The following is a 17643-nucleotide window of genomic DNA, read 5'->3' as shown; positions in this document are numbered from 1 at the left end:
ACTTCGATTTCCACTTTTAAAATGTGATCCGTAGTTCTCAACTTGGTGGGGGGGCACTGATATTTCTCCTCAGGGGACATTTGGCAAGGTCTGGAGACACTTTTTATGGTTACAACTGTGGGGTTCCGTTACTGGCATCTACTGGGTAAAAGTCTGGGGATACTGTTCAACATCCTACAACACATGGGAAAGCTCCCAACGACAGAGAGTATCTGGTGCAAAATGTTGATGGTGTGGAGGCTGAGAAACTGAGCATTAAGTCACAGTTTCTAGTATGAACAAGCATCACTTTTTAATGAATGAATTAAACCACTCACCGAGAGGGAGATGTCATAATTAAGGTAATCATTTCTCTGATGTTGGACTAGTAGGGTGTTTCCAATTTTTCCTTATTATAGATAATGCTGCAGTGGACATCTTCACTCACTTTTTTTTTTTATTTTTAAGCTGAATTATTTCCTTAAGATAAATTCCTAGGAGTCAGAAATACTGAACAAACGAGTGGGAATATTTCTTTCATGCTTCACAAATTTATATTGCCAGTTTGCTTTACAACTGGATTAAACCAAATCACAACCCACCAGGAGTGTATTAAGTTTACCAGTGCCACCAAAACATAGGCAGTCCAGGGGGTTACCATTAAAAAAAAAAAAGCGGAAGGAGACCTACACCTCAAATATAAAATATTTTATATCATTTTGGAGATAATGATACCTCCAGTTTGTCCTAAGCTGCATTCAAACTACGACTCAGGATAAATACTTTTCCATCCTTGTTTTCTATGGCTATTATTTTTTATATAAATTGTTTATGTCTTTTACTTACTTCTCTAACTGGTTCTCACTGTTTTTCTTTTAAAATTGCATGTCATCTTTGTCGAGCATAGATAGCCATGCTGTCACAGTTAACACCATTAAAAAAAAAAACTTTATTATTATTATTTTTTAAAGTTTTGCCTTTCCGTCCCTAGAGCATAGATACGTTAACATTTCCTGCTGGAATTTTCATTTACAATTTTAATACTCTTTTTAGGGGGCGGTCACCTCACCCAACCTGCAGCCTCGCCAGCGAGAGGCCCTGGGGAAGACGAGAAGCTTCTCTAGCGATTGATGTCAGCCACCGAGGTAAGAGCAGGACTCGGTGGCCGACGGTGTGCGGGGAACTAATTTCTTTGAATCGAATGAAAGGCCTGAGGAGGAGCCACCGGGCAGAAAGGAAAATACAGGTGGAGGAGGATCCCGGGTTCCGGGAGGAGCCTGGAGGACCTGCGTTAAATAAAGGGCATCCTACCTTGAGCACTTGAGAGCTGGCAATGCTCCGTATGCGGCTATTAATATGCAAAAAATGCCTTCATAAATACTTGATTCTGTTCACAGTGGGGAGGCAGTGCGTTTGAAGGAGGAAGTGGGAGCTTGGAGTTGAAACGCGTCTGCTTGTCTCCTTTTTCTCTTTTCACGGCTCTTTTCATCTGCACGTTTTTTGCCCTGGTAGTTCCTCCGCCCTCGCTCGGCGACTCGACCCCCTCCTCCAACTCCCGGCAAGTTGTCGAGGTCGTGGCGACTCCCATTGCTCTCGGCGGGTTTGCCTCGAGGCCCCGATCCTCGGCCGGGAGTGGAGCGGGCGCCTCGGGAGCCAGTCGCCGGGCTGGGCCACCGCGCGTGCGGGAGGCGGGAGCCCGGGTCCTTCCCGCTCTCTTCCGCCGCGCGCGCCGCCGGCGCCGCCACGCCCCGCCGCGGTTTCCCAGGCAGCCGCTAGGGGGCACCCCGGGGGCAGCCCCCCGCTGCCGGCGCCCGGACCCGCGCCCCCGGTCCCGGCCGGCTTCCCCCCCCCCCCCCCCCCCCCCCCCCCCCCCCCGACCCCGCAGAACTCGTTCCCCGGATCTGGCTCTGGGACTTGTGAAAGCAAGTGACGCCCGAATCGTCCACCTCTGGTGGGTTTTTGTTTTTGTTTTCCCCCCGCTTTCCTCGCAGCTAGCGCAATGCTCAAAAAGAGTTGCAAGTGTTTTACGGGCCCGAACTCCTAATATGGTCAGACCCCAGGGAGGGGAGGGAGAGGGGGGGGGGGTGAGTGAGGAATTAATGGAAAGGAAAGAAAAGTAGAAACCGCTGCTGCTGATAGAGATCGATTTTGTGTGAGATCCTAGCCTGCTGCAGAGCGGGGGAGGCAGCCCTGCGAGGAATCCCCTGGATTCGCCAGCGGCCAGTCAAGGTACGTGACTGCCGTCGGCTGGGCAGAAATTTGTGTCTAAATCCTTTCCAGATGCTTTATAGTAAACATGAAATTAGTCATTTACATGGAGTAGGTTGAGGAAGTAGTTAAAATTGAAGTCAGTGATTAATCTCATAAAGGGCTGTTGGCCTCAAGAAGTCAGGGGTGGGGGAGGCCCGGGAGCCCCTCCCCTTCCTCCGCCCCACCCCCCTGTTTCTCTGGGTTTAGGGGCGATGGGGCTCCCTCGACTTTCCCTCAAATGGCTTTCCTGTGGGGGGGGGCGACTTCTCAAGGGGGTACGACTGCTGGGACGTGAACAAACCCACAGGTTCTGTGGGGGAGCAAGGGCCCGCCTTTCACAAAGAAGACTCGAGAAGTTCTCCGAGTAAGCTGATTGGCCGCCGCCTCACGGGGGAAACCCAGGATTAGAGTTTAAGACCCTCGGTCTGGTGTTCCTCTTTCTGACTGTGAGGTTAATAATTCAGTCGAGGGCTTCATTCTGACGTGGCCGAGACACCCTTTTATGGCAGGTGATGTTAGGCCTCCTGAAATGCCGCCTCCAAACTGGGTGAGTTTGGAGCGTGTCTAGGGTACGTGAGGCATCCGCTAGGCCTTTGGAATTGTGGAATTAGCAAAATATAGCATAGTTATATTTTCCTTACTCACAGACTCTCTTAAAAAAGAAAACCTTCTAGATCCCTTATAAAGGCTGTCTTCAAAGCAGGCATGTGAAAAAAAGAAAAAAAGAAAAGAAAACAAAATGCAGAGGTTGGTTCAGTGGTTCCTCAGCAGCAGGAAGGGTCAGCTCAGCTGTGTTTTACCTCAGCGGAGGCCTGACCCAGGCCTGGGGTTCTCACAGGGAGAGTTCAGATCCTTCCTCAGAACCCAGCTAGGCACACACATGAAAACAAAACTATTTTTATTATTATTGTTTTTTCATGAATGTGAGGGAAGAGGAGAAAGCCAGGCTCTGGCAGGAAGGGGGGGGGGGGGGGCAAGGGAGAAATGGAGATCATGCCTCCCTGTCCCTGCCTAGGCTGTCGCACAGCAGGGAGAGACCTGAGAAGGCCTTGGAGCTGTGCTGCTTCTCCCTCGGTTCTCCGAGACCCTGGACCCAGTTCTAGGAATTCCCCTGAGTTGTCTCTCTAGAGTGAGTCTGAAGACAGTTGCAACCTCACAAATGGAGGAACAGACTTCTAAATATGTGTGAAGGTACATCCTTGAAACACTAACAGATACTTCTGACCCATCCAAATGAAGCATTTTTCTCCTTTCTTCACAGTATCCTTACTTTTTTTTTTTTTAAGATTTTATTTATTTATTTGACAGAGATACAAGTAGGCAGAGAGGCAGGCAGAGAGAGAGGAGGAAGCAGGCTCCCTGCTGAGCAGAGGGCCCGCTGTGGGGCTCCATCCCAGGACCCTGAGATCATGACCTGAACCGAAAGCAGAGGCTTTACCCCACTGAGCCACCCAGGCGCCCCTTACTTTTTTTTCTTGGTTGCTACTTTCCCCCTCCCCATTAGGAATGAGAAATGGATGGGAAAAAAGATGGGCCCTTGGTACAAAGTCTTAGGGCCTACTGCCTTGATGGATGATACATTTCTGTGTTTCCTTGTTGCCTTTTTGACTTTGCAGAAGTCAGGGAAAGGCTGTTTCAACTCATTCAGGCACATAAGAGCCACACAAAATAGTCCAGGTTGTGTTAAGATGTTCCAAGGAACCTATGTGATTTTATAATCCACTTGTCTCATTTTACTGATGAGGCAAATGAGGCCCAGAGAGGGGAACAGTCTCACCCAGGGTCACACAGCAAGCTGGTCCAAGAACCCCAAATTCCTGCCTCCCAGTCTCAGGCTCATTCAGAGTCAGTACTGTACCTGGTTCTCTGGTTTTCGGGTCAAAGGTGAGGCTTCATGAAGATTCGTGAGAAGATAGGTTCTGGATTCAGTGTTTGCTATGGTGAAAATCAGAGAAAACGATCAAAGTTGTCAGATCCAGGTCTAGTTAATTTTTATATATACTATATACATACAAACCTAGTTCATGTATATAAGATTATAAACACACACACACACACACCCCTATGACCTCCGTATTTACTCACCAAACAACACCTGTACCCTCTAGAAGCATTGTCTACACAGCATGTTAAATACCGTGTTGAAAACTCATACTCGGATTTCTATTTTTCTTGTTTTGGTTGCTCTTTTAGAGAACTAAAGTAAATTCCTTGTGCTACTAAAATTCAGATAAAGCTGAAATTAAAAAGGAAATATTGATGGGAAAATATCTGCTGATACTGTTGAATATAAATTTTGTATGACCGTACTTCACTGAAGTAGAAAAACGCTTTTGCAGCCTTCCAGATAGAGAGATCAGAGATTTCGCTCTCCCCTTATAATGTGGAAGGGCAACAGGAGAAGTGGAAACATAAAGCAAACAGAGGCAAAGGCCAAAGGACAGCCGGTGAGGGGGCACTGAGGGAAATCGTGGCACTCGCCGCAAAGCAGCTGCCACGCAGACTCGGCCGTGGAGTTGATCTACATGGTTTTCCTCCATGGCTGCTGGGTCCCTGCTCTGGACAGGTGTGGAAGCTGAGGCTTGAAACGTGAACTAACCTACCGGAGCTTGTACAACTAGTGAGGTTTTCAGGAGCGATTCTGAGTCCAAGACTCAAACCCCATGCTGCGAAAGGATAGGATTTATTTTGTTTTTCTTTTTATCCCCAAGAAAGTGAATTTAATGTTTATAAAGGAATGTTTATTTGAGGAACAGATTTAGCTAAGCACATGGCTCCAGTGACAAGGGTTTTAGTCAGTGTCTAGTGTGGGCTGGGTGTCCAGCAAAAAGTTATTTCTATGCTTGCTACTTTTAAGAGCCCGTGGCATCTTTGTCTCTTTGACCTGAGTTTCTATTCATTCCTTGTGGGCTGACCTTTCCTTTTCTGTTGTTTCTCAGCTGTCCTGTTCTTCTTGTTTGGAAGTGGCTTTTGGAGACAGATTTAAAACATTTCTTTTTTGAAACAGCTGGGGAAACTGAGGCCCAGAGAGTGGTTTCATGAGATTGGCTTGAGGTTATTCCTTGAAATAGTGTGAGACTAGAACCCAAATCTTCCTAGTTTCTAACACTTTTCCTTCCACATTGCACTCCCTCCGTTAGCTTCGCTTGAGCTTGCCACATCACAGCTGCTTGGCCATGATCCATCCTCTGGACACATCTAGCCCAGCAGAATTGTGTTGAGATGAGGTTCACTTCACTGTGGCTTGGAAGGAAGCTTGGATCTCTTAGAAATGAAACTTATAAATTCTAATGCATAAAGAAAGTTCTTGCAACACCAGGAGAATGAATCAGTCAGCCAGAGTTCAGGAAATGTAAACACAGTTTTAGATAGGAGACTAAAAAAATCGCTTAGAACTTCTCCATCTCTTGGGTCAAGACCTTGGTAATTTACTGAGGTCCACGCTGTCAAGGAGGAGTTACAATTCAAACCGCATTCCTGGGAGATAAAGCCGTGGGTGGGGGGGTGAGACTTCCTCTCCAGACAATGTGGCAGGATCTACCCTCGTTATCAAGCTGGAGAAACTGCCTGACCCATCACCCAGTGCAGGCAACTGGCCGTGAACCCGAGCCTGGCTCTTCCTCATCATTCTGAACTGGTGTGTACATTCACAGGCCACAGACCATGCAGCTTCCAGACCTGCTTGAAACTGGGAGCTCAGAGTCTTTCTGTGATGAACAGTGCTGCCGCTGAAGAGATAAACAGAAAACACATTCCTCCTCTGGCGGCCCACCATCAGGCCAGAGCAGATTTTCGAATGCTAGCATTAATCTAACCACAGGCTTTTAGCAAGGAGATAGCGTTCCCACCAGATAATCAGGCTGTTTCAGAGATGACCCTTACCAGCTGGGGTCTCATCCCAAACTCTTCTGCCTTCTTCAAATCATAGGATCCTTCACCAAACACTCAAAAGCAGGAAAGAACAAAGAGCATCCGATTCTAGCATGGAATAGGGTGGCTTAAAATTTCCTTTCATTTAAACCCATGTTGACAATGTTCATTGTTTTGATAAAAGTGAAATAAATACAGTCATATTTATTCCCATTGTTTCCTAATACTTATTTCCCTTGGTATGGGATGCTCTGGGGGGCCTCACCTGGTATCAGAATAGAGACCCAACCAAAAAGTTATCTTATTAGAAGCCCAGGCCACCTGGCTCTTTTGTGGTTGTATGTTAGGGCTTGGGAAAGAACATCAGACCCACAGGCTCCAAAGTGACCAAACATTCTGTGGTTACCAGCGCGGTAGCTTTTGGAGGTGCTGGCAGGAGCTTCTCTAAGTATGTTTAGGGCCTTTTCCCCCAGATGTCATTTCTGAGACATGATTACTCTTTGATCCCTAGTGTGCTTTCATGACACCCCCCATAATTTGCAGTGGTTCCTCGTTGGAGAGAGGAGATCTCCACGGCCAAACAGATCCCAGAAAGCACGTTCGCCTTCTCACAATTTTACACATGGACCTGCTGATCCTAGCAGAAGCCAATGGGAGGAATCCTAAAAGTCAGGCTTTGTACCTTCATGGTTTTGTATTTTTGGTCAAAAATGGAAAATGCAAAGGCAAACTCCAGATTAATTTTTAAAAAATCTCCCTAGTATAAACTAACCATAAAAGGAAGATAATTCGGGTCCCTTTACATAGCCCTGCTGACCTTTTCTTAAGAATGATATCTAAAAATATTTTATATGATATGACGCAAGATGCCTATGTCCTATGGAGCGTTTGACGTGTTGTAATAAATCTTGATCTGCTTGTTTCATGCAGGAAACCAAGACCCAAGATGGCTTTTTGGTATTGTCATTATCAAATCCTTGGGGTAAGATTTAAGATCTTGTTTATGCTACACATTTTTTTTTTATGCTACACATTTTTTACTTTAAATCATGGATGAACAGGAGGGCGAAATGGGCATATCAATTACTCAAGACCTGAGAAAATCTCCAAGCTAAAGACATACCCCAGGGAGTTCTATTAAAGGAGCCAGATAGAGTCCTCTAGAAGATAGAAGTTGGTCCGAATTTAAATATGGAAATGCCTAGTAAATGCAAGGGCAATATTTTTCTTCCAAGTTGGGATAACAGCTCTTTTACTTACTTATGTCTTCTTAGACTAAGTCTAGCTCAGTCTCAAGGGTTTGGCTTTAGCTTTGGGAACACCAACGTCTGTTAAAAGTTCATAAATTATTTTTTATGGAGCAGTCCAAAGGTACATGGCAGTTTACCAAACCCAAAATGGAAGGCAAGCTAGAGGATGGAATTTAAATTCAAGTTGTGTGGCAGCAAAATATCAACTTCATGAGAAACCCTCCAGTCAAGATACATCATAGGATTAATAAGGATGCCTGTGGTAGAAGACTGTGAGGAAGAGGGGAATTAACAAGAAACACTTCAATTCATGTGGTGATCTCAATTCTGTGGAAGACACTGTTCTTGGTCGCTCACTCTCAGGTAAGTATGGACATCTGGTCTCCCAGCCTCTAGACTTGTCCTCTTCAATCCATTTTTCACACAGTTGGAAAAGTCATTTCTCTAAAATAAAAATCTGGTTATATCCATTCCTGTGTCAGTAGGATCTCACAATCTTTGGGATAAATTTCTTAGTTGCTACAGTTACTTTTCATGATCTGGCTCCTGATCCCATCACTAGCTAACTGCATTTCTCCCCCACTCCCTTCCCTACCTGTGCCCTGGGGGCCCGTCGTTAGAAGCCGCTTCCATTTCTTCTATGTTACCATGTTCTCCAGCCTTAATGTGGTCCCTTTCCCTGGAGCATCCTTTCCTTTTCTCCACTTGGCGATTTCCTACATATATCCGTAGAAAGTGAGCTTAAGTGTTCTCTCATTCCTAAAGCTTTCTCGAGCTCCAGGTTGAGTGATTCTGCACTCATTTATAGTCGTCACCATACTTCACTCTTGTGGATGATACTAAGGCATGGACTTTGTCTCTCAACTGTATTCATGTGCCTTCCACTGTATATGACATTAGTAGATGGTCGATTAGTGTTTGTTGAATGAATAAATGAATGAGCAATCCTATGTGCTTTGTAAAACAGACTCATTAATTCTTTCTATTGGGCATGTTCCAATGCTTGTGTCTTCGTTATTTTCCAAGTAAGGAATTGTGGAGAATTAAAACAACAGTAAATGAAAATCCATAAGCCACACAGGAAGATGTGTGAAAGAAGCAAGCGAGAAGCTAGGAGGGAAAAAAAATCCTAAAGAAAAGCCTCCTGTTTCTTTACGGCACAAATGTCTGAGGAGTGATAAAACAGTAAAGAGTATTAATGGATTATTAGTTAATGAAAGTTATAATTTTTTGATCATTCTGACAGAAGAAAAAATAACACTGTAACCTATATTATAGGTTGAGACATATAACTGGTAATACATTCACGTACTCAAAGCTCATGCACACACATACATCTTAAAATCCATACCAGCCTTAAAATGCTTTGGGCTAAGCACTACCTCACAGCTTGAACAGGCCCTGATCCCTTGTGCATATTATACACTAAGTGAACCACAGATTCTGGCTACTTGGAAGGGACACATTCTGAGAATTTCAAGAATCCTTAGATAAACCCCTAGTGCATATCATATCCCTAATAAAAAGAGGGGGAGTTCTTCAAGATCTTAATGAGTCTATAAATAAAGGGTTAGGGTGATTTATAAAACTTTTTTTTTTTTTTTTTTTGGCAGAGAACCACCAAAATGTTAGACCACATCACTTTCTCTTGCTTTCATCAATTGGCCTTCTATTTAGGTCCATTAACCAATATTTATATGAAGAGAATCAGTGCTCTTCTTTTTGAAAAATAACATCATGAGAGTAATTGCACAAGTTATAATGAATATAGATCAAAACAGTGAGATGTGGGTGCTCAGAGGAGCGCGAGGTGCACTCACTAGCCTAGGGATGGTCTTCTGTTTTACAGCCTCGTAATGTCTTCGGTTTGACTTCAGGCCTCTGTACGATGACGTATTGTCTGTATCCCTGATTTGCGAAGTCATTTGCAAATAGGGGAAACTGACCTTCAAGTCCACAAATTCCCAAAGTCCACCATCCATGTAATTCTTTAGAATCCTGTCATTTTTTTCCTGAAAATATTCATTCAAACCAAATGGCCGAAAAGAAAACAAAAAATTGTGAAAGATCTATAGGTCTGTCCAATGAATAGGAGTCTTAAATTGCTCTTTGAACTCAATGCCAGGGAGTATTACATATTTTCAGAGTAGTGTTGTATCCATTTTCTTAAAAACAAACGGGAGTCTTAAGCACAAAGAGATACAAGAATTTTTTGTTAAGGTCACTGAGCAAATCAAAGGAGCAAGTATGTGTCCTACATCTAAGCCCTGAAAGAGGTGCCCTAAGCTTATAAGGGCAGGCCTGTTGGAATGGGGAGTTGCTACTTAGTAAGTACAGCATTTGTTTTCCAAGAGAAGAGTTCTGGAGATTGGTTGCACAATAATGTGAATCTGCTTCACACTACTGAATGCTACACTTAACATGGATAAGATGGCAATTTTTATGTTATGTATATTTTACCATAATTTTAAAAAATGTTAGGGGATAGAAGGAGATGAGGAATTGTACTCCAGGCAGAGGCAATAGGATGTTCAAAAGCTTGGAAATAAGAAGGAGATTTGCATTAGCCTAAGGTCTTTAGTTACTAGGAGTAGAGAAAAGAAGAAATAAAAGTTTCCTGAATATAGAGCTTGCCATGGGGCAATTCTGAAATAGTCCAAGTTTGTCTTTGGCGCTCTACTGTATCTCTTTCTGTATTTTTCTTCTTTCTTTTTCCTCCATATAGCTAATGTCTTCAGTTCGCCCAAGCCCTCCAGATCAGTCCACCAGTCAGGCATGTTTCAATTCTTAAAATCCCCTTTACCCTCAAATTACCCACCTCTCTTTCTACCCCTGTCAGAATTTTAATTCCTTCTGAACAGCAGTTCTCAGCTAGGTTGCAAGAGAACAGCCATCTGGATGGAGATTGTGTGTGTATATCTGTGTGTGTGCGTGTGTGTGTGTGTATGATTAAATATATATGACTAAAGTGTGAATGACTATTAGCTTCTCAGAAGTATCAAACTTTTAAGAGAATACTTCTGAATTCAAAGTGAATCTATTAATAAGGTTTTAGTAGAATGAAGTGAAATTACAGCATTTTTGGCTATATTAGGAAGAATGTTTTTGGTCCAGAGAGCTACCCTATAAATGGCCTATCTTCCTAGAAAATCTGTCTCAAGAGTTTGGCTTCTCTCAGACTGTTCCTAATTTTTTTTTTTTTTCTTCCCCAGCTCCCCTTTCCCCATGTTTCTAAAAGTTGCAAATCATTTTCAGTGTTACCCTCAAAAGGGTGTCTGATGCCAAGGATGGGGAACTGGAGGGAGAAAAGAATATGCAACAGAAGCCATTTATTTGTGTGTGTCATAAAGTCAGGAACTTCCTAAAGTCTCCACTTTGTCAGATGGCAACATGCCTATTTAGACTGACATCCCTCCTCCCTATTCATTGTGGTAAAAAAGCAGCGTTCTGGGGTTCACATCACAGCGTCTCCCCATAGCTGTGTGACCTCGGGCAAGTCACTTAACCTCTCTGAGCCACACTGTCCCAGATGAAAAATGAGGGTAATGACAGACTTTGCCTCATGTCATTGCTGCGCCGATGAAGTGAAATGATGACTGTCGAGCGCTCAGCACAGCGTTTGGCTTGTCAAAGCCAGACAACTGGTAGCTGTCGTCTCTCCTCCCCGTCACCTCCATCCTCCTCCTCCTCCTTCCCTAGAGGGCTCCTGTTAAGAGCAGCCCTGGCCCAGTTCCAGCGAACACGGGAGAATGAACAGCACTGACGCTGAAACCACGGTCAGGATGTCCATCCAAGGAGAAGGGCAGGAGGGGTGACGCGGAATGCCAAGTTCTCGGCACTTCTCTGCTTACAGATTTTGAGATTGGCAAGCGTATGATGGTGCCTGTTCCCCTTCTGGTTTTGTAGTCTCTGGCAAAAACAGTCTCCCCCAGCCACCAAGCCCTGCCTCCAGCACTCCATCTGGGGCATCGCTTCCTGTCATGATAGCGGGTCCCTCATTCAGGATTCATTGCCGCCTGTCCCCAGACAAGCAGCGAGGAAGACCACACACGTCTCTCTATTAACCAAAGACTATTTTTAGGAGAGAGAGAAGGTCTCTACGTAACCAACCTTTCCCCCACCCCGGGCTGAAGCCGCAGAGTCAACTTCTGCTCCTAGTTTTTGCTTCTTTCTACACGCGGGAAACGGAGTATGAACAGAAGCGTGGAAGGTGAAAACCTGGCCTCAGCCCTCCGTTTTGAATACATGCCTGAGAGGATGTTCCAGAGTCTCTCCTCATTCGTGGCTGTGCAGGTGGAGCTGTGCACAACTCTGGGGGCCGTGCCCACCTCGTTATACTGTGACGCGTGCGGCGTGTGGCCTGCAGAAGCCACAGGACGTCCCTGCACGTTTTCCTTCGGGGCAAGCTAAGCACAAGCTCTTAGTCTGGCTTCTCTTCTCCCCTAATATTTACACTCAAGCCACAGCACACAGCGTTGCCCATGGGTCACTCACGAGGACACCACATTGCCCAGGCTCTGCAAGAAGCAAATCGTCTTTCCTCCTTATTGCCATTTTGTGGAGAAACTGTGTTTCTAGAGGTCCCTGTATGGAATAAGGTGCATGCAAATCCCATGATCTAGAGGAGAAGTAGAGGTGACTTCTTTAGAGGAAAAGCTTACCTTTTAGGGGACGTTGAATTCTAGAGCCCTCCTCTTCATGGCTGGTATTTGAATGGACAGATTCATAGGCTGAAAAACAAGAGGCGTTTTACCTGTGAGTGTGGAAAACTCTTGAAAAAAGCTACTTTTCTTACCTCAAGACAAGGGAAAACCAGGGGGTGGCTTTGATGTTGAATTCTCGTAATGAATGGAGTGGTTTTTCAAAAAAAGAAAAAATGTGTTGATGCCATCATGGAGAGAAGATTGAGCTGGGATTTTAAAAGCATCAGGGAAAAGAATAACTTTTGTTTAAGGTGTTTAAGGGTGAAATCCAGGAGGGAGCACGATGCTGAAATTCTGCGAGGAAAACTTCTGTCAGAGCAAGAGCACGAAACAGTTAAGGCCTGACACACGCTGGGAGGACATGCCCAGATTTGAAGAGCAGATGTGCTGTGGGGCCCCAGTGCGCGGCGATGGGGGAGACAGACAAGTGGGAGCCCCAGCCGGCAGCTGTAGCGCAAATACAAGGGTTGGACCAGGGCAGACGGGACGGATTCTAGCCTATCTGATCCAGCCAAGAAGACAGACAGGCTTCTGCACAGCCCTGAATTTTTTTTTTTTTTTTTTCCCAATTTCTTAAAGTTACCTTGGGCGAGAATCCTTCTCCTGGCTGTCCTTGCCAGTCAAAATGAAAACTGGTTAAAACAATGCTGTTTTAGTGGATGAGGAGAATTTGCTTGATGGACCAGAGAAAGACCATTTTAAGGGTGGGGGGGGGCGGTGGTGATACTAGCAAAGAGGTCAGCTGAGTGGATCTGAGATGGAAGAACAGTTTTTAATGGGAAATCTGGGGTGTATGGGGGGTGGGGTGTGTGTGAGATATTGAGGAGATAGCCATAGGGAGGAAAAAGTCAGGCGGAATCGTAGAAAATTCAACTTGAAAAAGGTTTTGAGGGACACCTGGGTGGCTCAGTTGGTTAAGCAGCTGCCTTTGGCTCAGGTCATGATCTCAGCGTCCTGGAATCAAGTCCCACATCGGGCTCCTTGCTCGGCAGGGAGCCTGCTTCTCTCTCTGCCTCTGCTGCCACTCTCTCTGCCTGTGTGCTCGCCTGCTCGCGCTCTCTCTCTCTCTCTCTCTGGCAAATAAATAAATAAAATCTTTAAAGAAAAAAAAAAAAGAAAAAAAGATTTTGAGATGTTCTAACTGCCCCCACCTCCCTACTACTTTCCAAATACATGTATGTAAGTATTCATGCTTCCTGGTCTCATTACTGATAGAAAATATACTAACGAGGTTGCCAAAAAACAATGTTTGTTTTTATTGATTTGCTAAACTGTGGTGGGCTTGCAAAAGCCCGTTCCATGGTGTTTTTCCACCTCGGAGTGCAGACCCAGCCGCGTGCACACATAACTTAGGCTGAGCAGGGCAACTTGGGATTCTAAGAACCAACACTGGAGAGACGAAAAGCCATAATTAGTGTTAATTGTTGACCCTACAGTTCAAGAATGGATGCTCTGGAGAATGGGAAATGAGAACAAACATTAATTATTGAGTAGGGACCTTGGAGACAGACACTCTGGATTAAAAGGAGAGAGATAAATTGCATAATGAATGTTAATTTTCCCTCAAAGAATTGAGTGGTCGGTGGTTGGAGAGGAAAAAGAGGCTAAAACAACCATGAAAGAGAAACCTCAGTGTGTGTTGGGGTAAAAGGGTACAGGAGGGTTACGCACACACTTTCCATCACTGCTTACCGCCTTGGCCTTTGCCTCGAAGCTCCCAAGCTATTTGCTCTCAAGGTTTTCCTTAGGACGCCTACTGTTTACCACAGTTGTCTGCTAGGAAGCTCCACCACTTCCCCAAGAATGCAGAAGCCACAAAACAGGCATGCGGCACAGTGACACGCTGAGAGGTGTGTGACACTGGAATTCATTTTTTATGTGTGTTGGTGGGAGTTTGACTCAAAGTGAGGGAGGTGGCCGGAACAGAACGCCTGTCAGAAGGCTGCGGCGCCGTGTCTGCTGCTGGGCAGGTGGCAGGATCCAGGGCCTTGACTGTTGCTTTATCTCAAGTATGAGACATCACACACACACACACACACACACACCCTGAAGAAACCCTCTTCACTGAAAGTGAAAATGAAAAAAGGAATTTGAGTCTAAAATTGGAGATGAGAATAGTAGCCAGTTTTGAAAAGAGACTCTATTATCAGGCTTGTCACTGGCTGCTGGGGTTCAGAGAACTGCTCCTGTCCCCACAGCCAGGCAGCATCTCCGAGGTCTGCGTGTGGCCTTCTGTTCGGCTGTTGTCAGCTGCTGCCCGGATGGCTCCGCAGTGGCCTGAATGCTCAGCCTTTTCTCTTGCCTGTCCCTTCATGCTGGCACGCGCACTGGGCGACATGACATCCCTCCTCAAACATCTGTGATTCCTTGGTGCCGAGAAAGCAGCATCTCAGCATTACCCTGGAGCACAAGGCCTTCTCTGGTCTGGCCCTGACCTGACTTTCAGCCCCATCGTCTCCCAGGAAGCCCCTCCCAGCCCGTTCACACGGACCACTTGTCCTTTCCCACACGTATTCTCTTTTTCTGTCTCTCTCTGGTTGGGTTCATGCTGGTCCCTCCGCTGGTCATGTCTCTCTCTCTTCTCTGTTTATCCTCTTCCCCTGGTTTCTCAAAGGTCAGTGCAAACGGGATCTCTCTGCAAACACCCTTCCCAGGCGCCTAGGTTGGAATTAGTCGGTTAGGTCTCTTTCCATCCTGCCCTGTGGTAGAGTTTGTTGCTTGTGAGTCTGTCCTCACGTGTCTGTGAGTCCTTGCAGGGCAGTAGCCACAGGTGCTGAGCCTCAGAAGCAGCGGGGAAGAGCCCAGGCTCTGGGGCAAGTGGCCCTGGGAATGACAAAGCCGGCTGCTTACCAGGTACCATCAGCGTGTGCAGGGGAGTTGGGCTCCTGTGTTTCAGTTTCCTCAGCTGTGATATGTGAAGGAAAATACTCACTTCGTGGGATTCCTGGGCTCATGGAATGAGATGACGGAGGGATACAGTGCCTGACAGAGTTCGCCCTCAATATCAGCATCGTTCTCTGTCCCCTGCATACTGTAGGTTTTCATATTTTACCAAAGGCATCAAGCACACATGGCATGGGTCTTCTCTCCTTTAGGTGCAATAATATTTTATATCAGAATTTTATTTAATACTTTACAAGACATACTGCAAGTATGACCTTTTTTTTTTTTTTTAAAGATTTACTTATTTATTTGAGAGAGAACATGCATGTGTGGGGGAGAGGGGCAGAGGAAGAGAATCTTCAAGCAGAAACCCTGCTGAGCGCCGAGCCACTTGGGGCTCCATGTTGTGACCCTGAGGTCATGACCTGACTTGAGCCAAAACCACAAGTGTTGGAAGCTCCACCGACTGAGCCACCTAGGCGCCCCAAGTATATGCTCATTTTTTTGTTTCATTTTTGAAAGATTTTACTTATTTGTCAGAGAGAGACAGAGAGAAGAGACAGAGGACAAGCAGGGAGAGCAGCAGGCAGAGGGAGACGCAGGGTCCCCACTGAGCAAGAAGCCCAATAAGGGACTTGACCCCAGGACCCTGGGATCATGACCCAAGCCAAAGGCAGATGCTTAACCGACTGAGCCACCCAGGCATCTTGAATCTGGTTTGACTGTTATAAACTGTAAACTGGGATGGCAGATATTACAGTTGTTGTTTTAGCTAAGGAACATGGCAAGCTGCTGTAACCAAAAGACTCTGAAAGATAAACATGTATTTCTCTTTCAGGAAAGAGCTGAGAGGTAGGTGGGCAGACCAAGGTGGCTTTGCTCCATGAAGTCATCTGAGCGATGAGGTTTCCTGGATCTTATGGCTCTGTTACCCCATAGAGTATGGCCCTCCTCCCATGGTTGAAGCTATTTCACCACCTCAGCCAAGTCCAAGGGGAAAGAGGACCTTCTTCAGTGAAGAGGAGAGAGAGCAATGTCCTTTCAAGAAAATGACCTAAAAGTTGCACATGTTACATCTGTTCCCATTTCTTTAGCCACAGCTTAGTCACAGAGCCATGCTTGGTTGCAAGAGAAGCTGAGAAGCAGAATTTCTAGCCAGCCAGCCGTCTCTTCGACTGAACTTAGGCGCTTCTAACAAGATAATGAAAGAATGGATATTGGGGAACAATTCGACTCTTTGCTACTCACGGTTTCAATCCTTAATTATGGGCTGTGTTCCAGGAGGGCACATGCCGTTTCCTGGGATATTCAGAAGTAGATAAAGGGGATCTACCCATAGGAATTTCAAATCTTGGAGAGGAAAGAAGGAAAAAAAGTAATAAAGGGTCACCTGGATGGTTCAGGAGGTTAAGCCTCTGCCTTCAGCTCAGGTCATGATCTCAGGGTCCTGGGATCAAGCCCTATATTGTCCTAATTAGCAGGGAACCTGCTCCCCCAACCCCCACCCCAGCCTGCCTTGCTGCCTACTTGTGATTTCTCTCTCTGTCAAATAAATAAATAAAATCTTAAAAAAAAAAAAAAAAAGTAAAGAAGACAAAGAAAGTGATGGAGTGCTTGGTGAGAGGCCCAGACCATGAGAATGAGGGGAACCTAAGAAAATAGCCATCAGCAGGGGCTGAGGCATCACAAGGAAGGTGGGAATTCAGCGAGTCCTTGAAGCCTGGAGACTTCGACTAATAAGGCGAGAGGCAAGTACGATTTAGTGGGAAGAGCTTTGACCTAATCGGGGGTGGAAAAATCTGGATTTGAGCCTTAGATCTGCCACATAGAAGCGGTGTAACTTTGAGCAAATCACCACACTTATCTGGGCCTCACGGTCCTTATCTACAAAATGAGAGACTTTCAAACTGTGGTCTCGTAGCTGCAGTGGCGTGACACCCTCCCTGGGAGTCCTCTTAGGAGGGGAAGAATTAGTTGGGCTGTGGAGAAGTTGTGGGGAGACAGACCAACCCCACTTCGACCAGGCGGCTCTGCGGTTGCCCAATTTATCCACTAGTGTCCTCAGCGAGTCTGTCTGGTATTAAACGGTGATGAAGGCAATGCTTACATTCCCGCTCGACTTTAAGGCTCTCTGAATGGGATCAAACGTAAAGGAGGTAGAATTCATAGTTTCACGGGCTTTGTAAAAATCGTAAGTCCCACCATATGCAAAAGCTAAAGAGGAACTAAATATTCTTCAACACTTCATACTGATTTTTTTTTCTAAAAAATAAAAATTCTGAGCAGATTCAGAGAGAACTATTATTTTTTTGACATTTTTCTTCTTTGGGAAGCATAAAGTGGTGATGACACATTTTCAGCCAAATGTGAGGTAGGGGAGTCTTTGTGCTTCTATGAATCAGGAGAGGTCTTTGTCAAAGGAGAGGAGGCTCCCTAATGTTTTTTAGTGGCTCTCTGCTGGTGGCTATCGGAACACCTTCCAGTACGGGCTGCTGGGGCTTTGCCAGTCTCACTGTGCTGAGGGAAAGAACCTACTTCTCTGTGAAGTCCAGGAACAAGCGCAGCATCACAACCCGCCCTGTGGTGGATGTGACAGATCCAAATTAGCCCCACGCCGTGCTTCGCAGGAATCTCCCCTAATTTCTGTAAGGAGAGCGTGTCGGGCCGGGCTTAGTGGAGAACGGAAACCACCAGATATTTGAAAAAGG

At 45.6% G+C, this 17643-nt stretch overlaps 1 protein-coding gene and 1 long non-coding RNA gene across 2 annotated transcripts in view; one reads left to right on the top strand and one right to left on the bottom strand.

Moving 5' to 3' along the window:
• Nucleotides 1-17643, bottom strand: part of KIAA2012 (KIAA2012 ortholog) — a 102268-nt gene that overhangs the window by 45883 nt on the left and 38742 nt on the right. Inside the window, exons 12-13 of the mRNA XM_059393219.1 lie at nucleotides 12011-12079; nucleotides 4088-4164 (exon numbers count right to left, since the gene is read on the bottom strand). Of these exons, the coding sequence (XP_059249202.1) occupies nucleotides 4088-4164; nucleotides 12011-12079 (146 nt within the window). The remainder of the gene's footprint in view (nucleotides 1-4087; nucleotides 4165-12010; nucleotides 12080-17643) is intronic.
• LOC132013462 (uncharacterized) lies at nucleotides 1860-15995 on the top strand. Its single transcript, XR_009403010.1, has 3 exons — nucleotides 1860-1930; nucleotides 7030-7081; nucleotides 15774-15995. It is a non-coding gene; the product is annotated as an uncharacterized LOC132013462 (long non-coding RNA).

The sequence above is a fragment of the Mustela nigripes genome, chromosome 3, assembly GCF_022355385.1.
Source record: "Mustela nigripes isolate SB6536 chromosome 3, MUSNIG.SB6536, whole genome shotgun sequence".
Classification (NCBI taxonomy): Eukaryota; Metazoa; Chordata; class Mammalia; order Carnivora; family Mustelidae; genus Mustela; species Mustela nigripes.
Note: the sequence above shows the minus strand (reverse complement) of the source record. Positions and strands in the feature narration are given on the sequence as shown.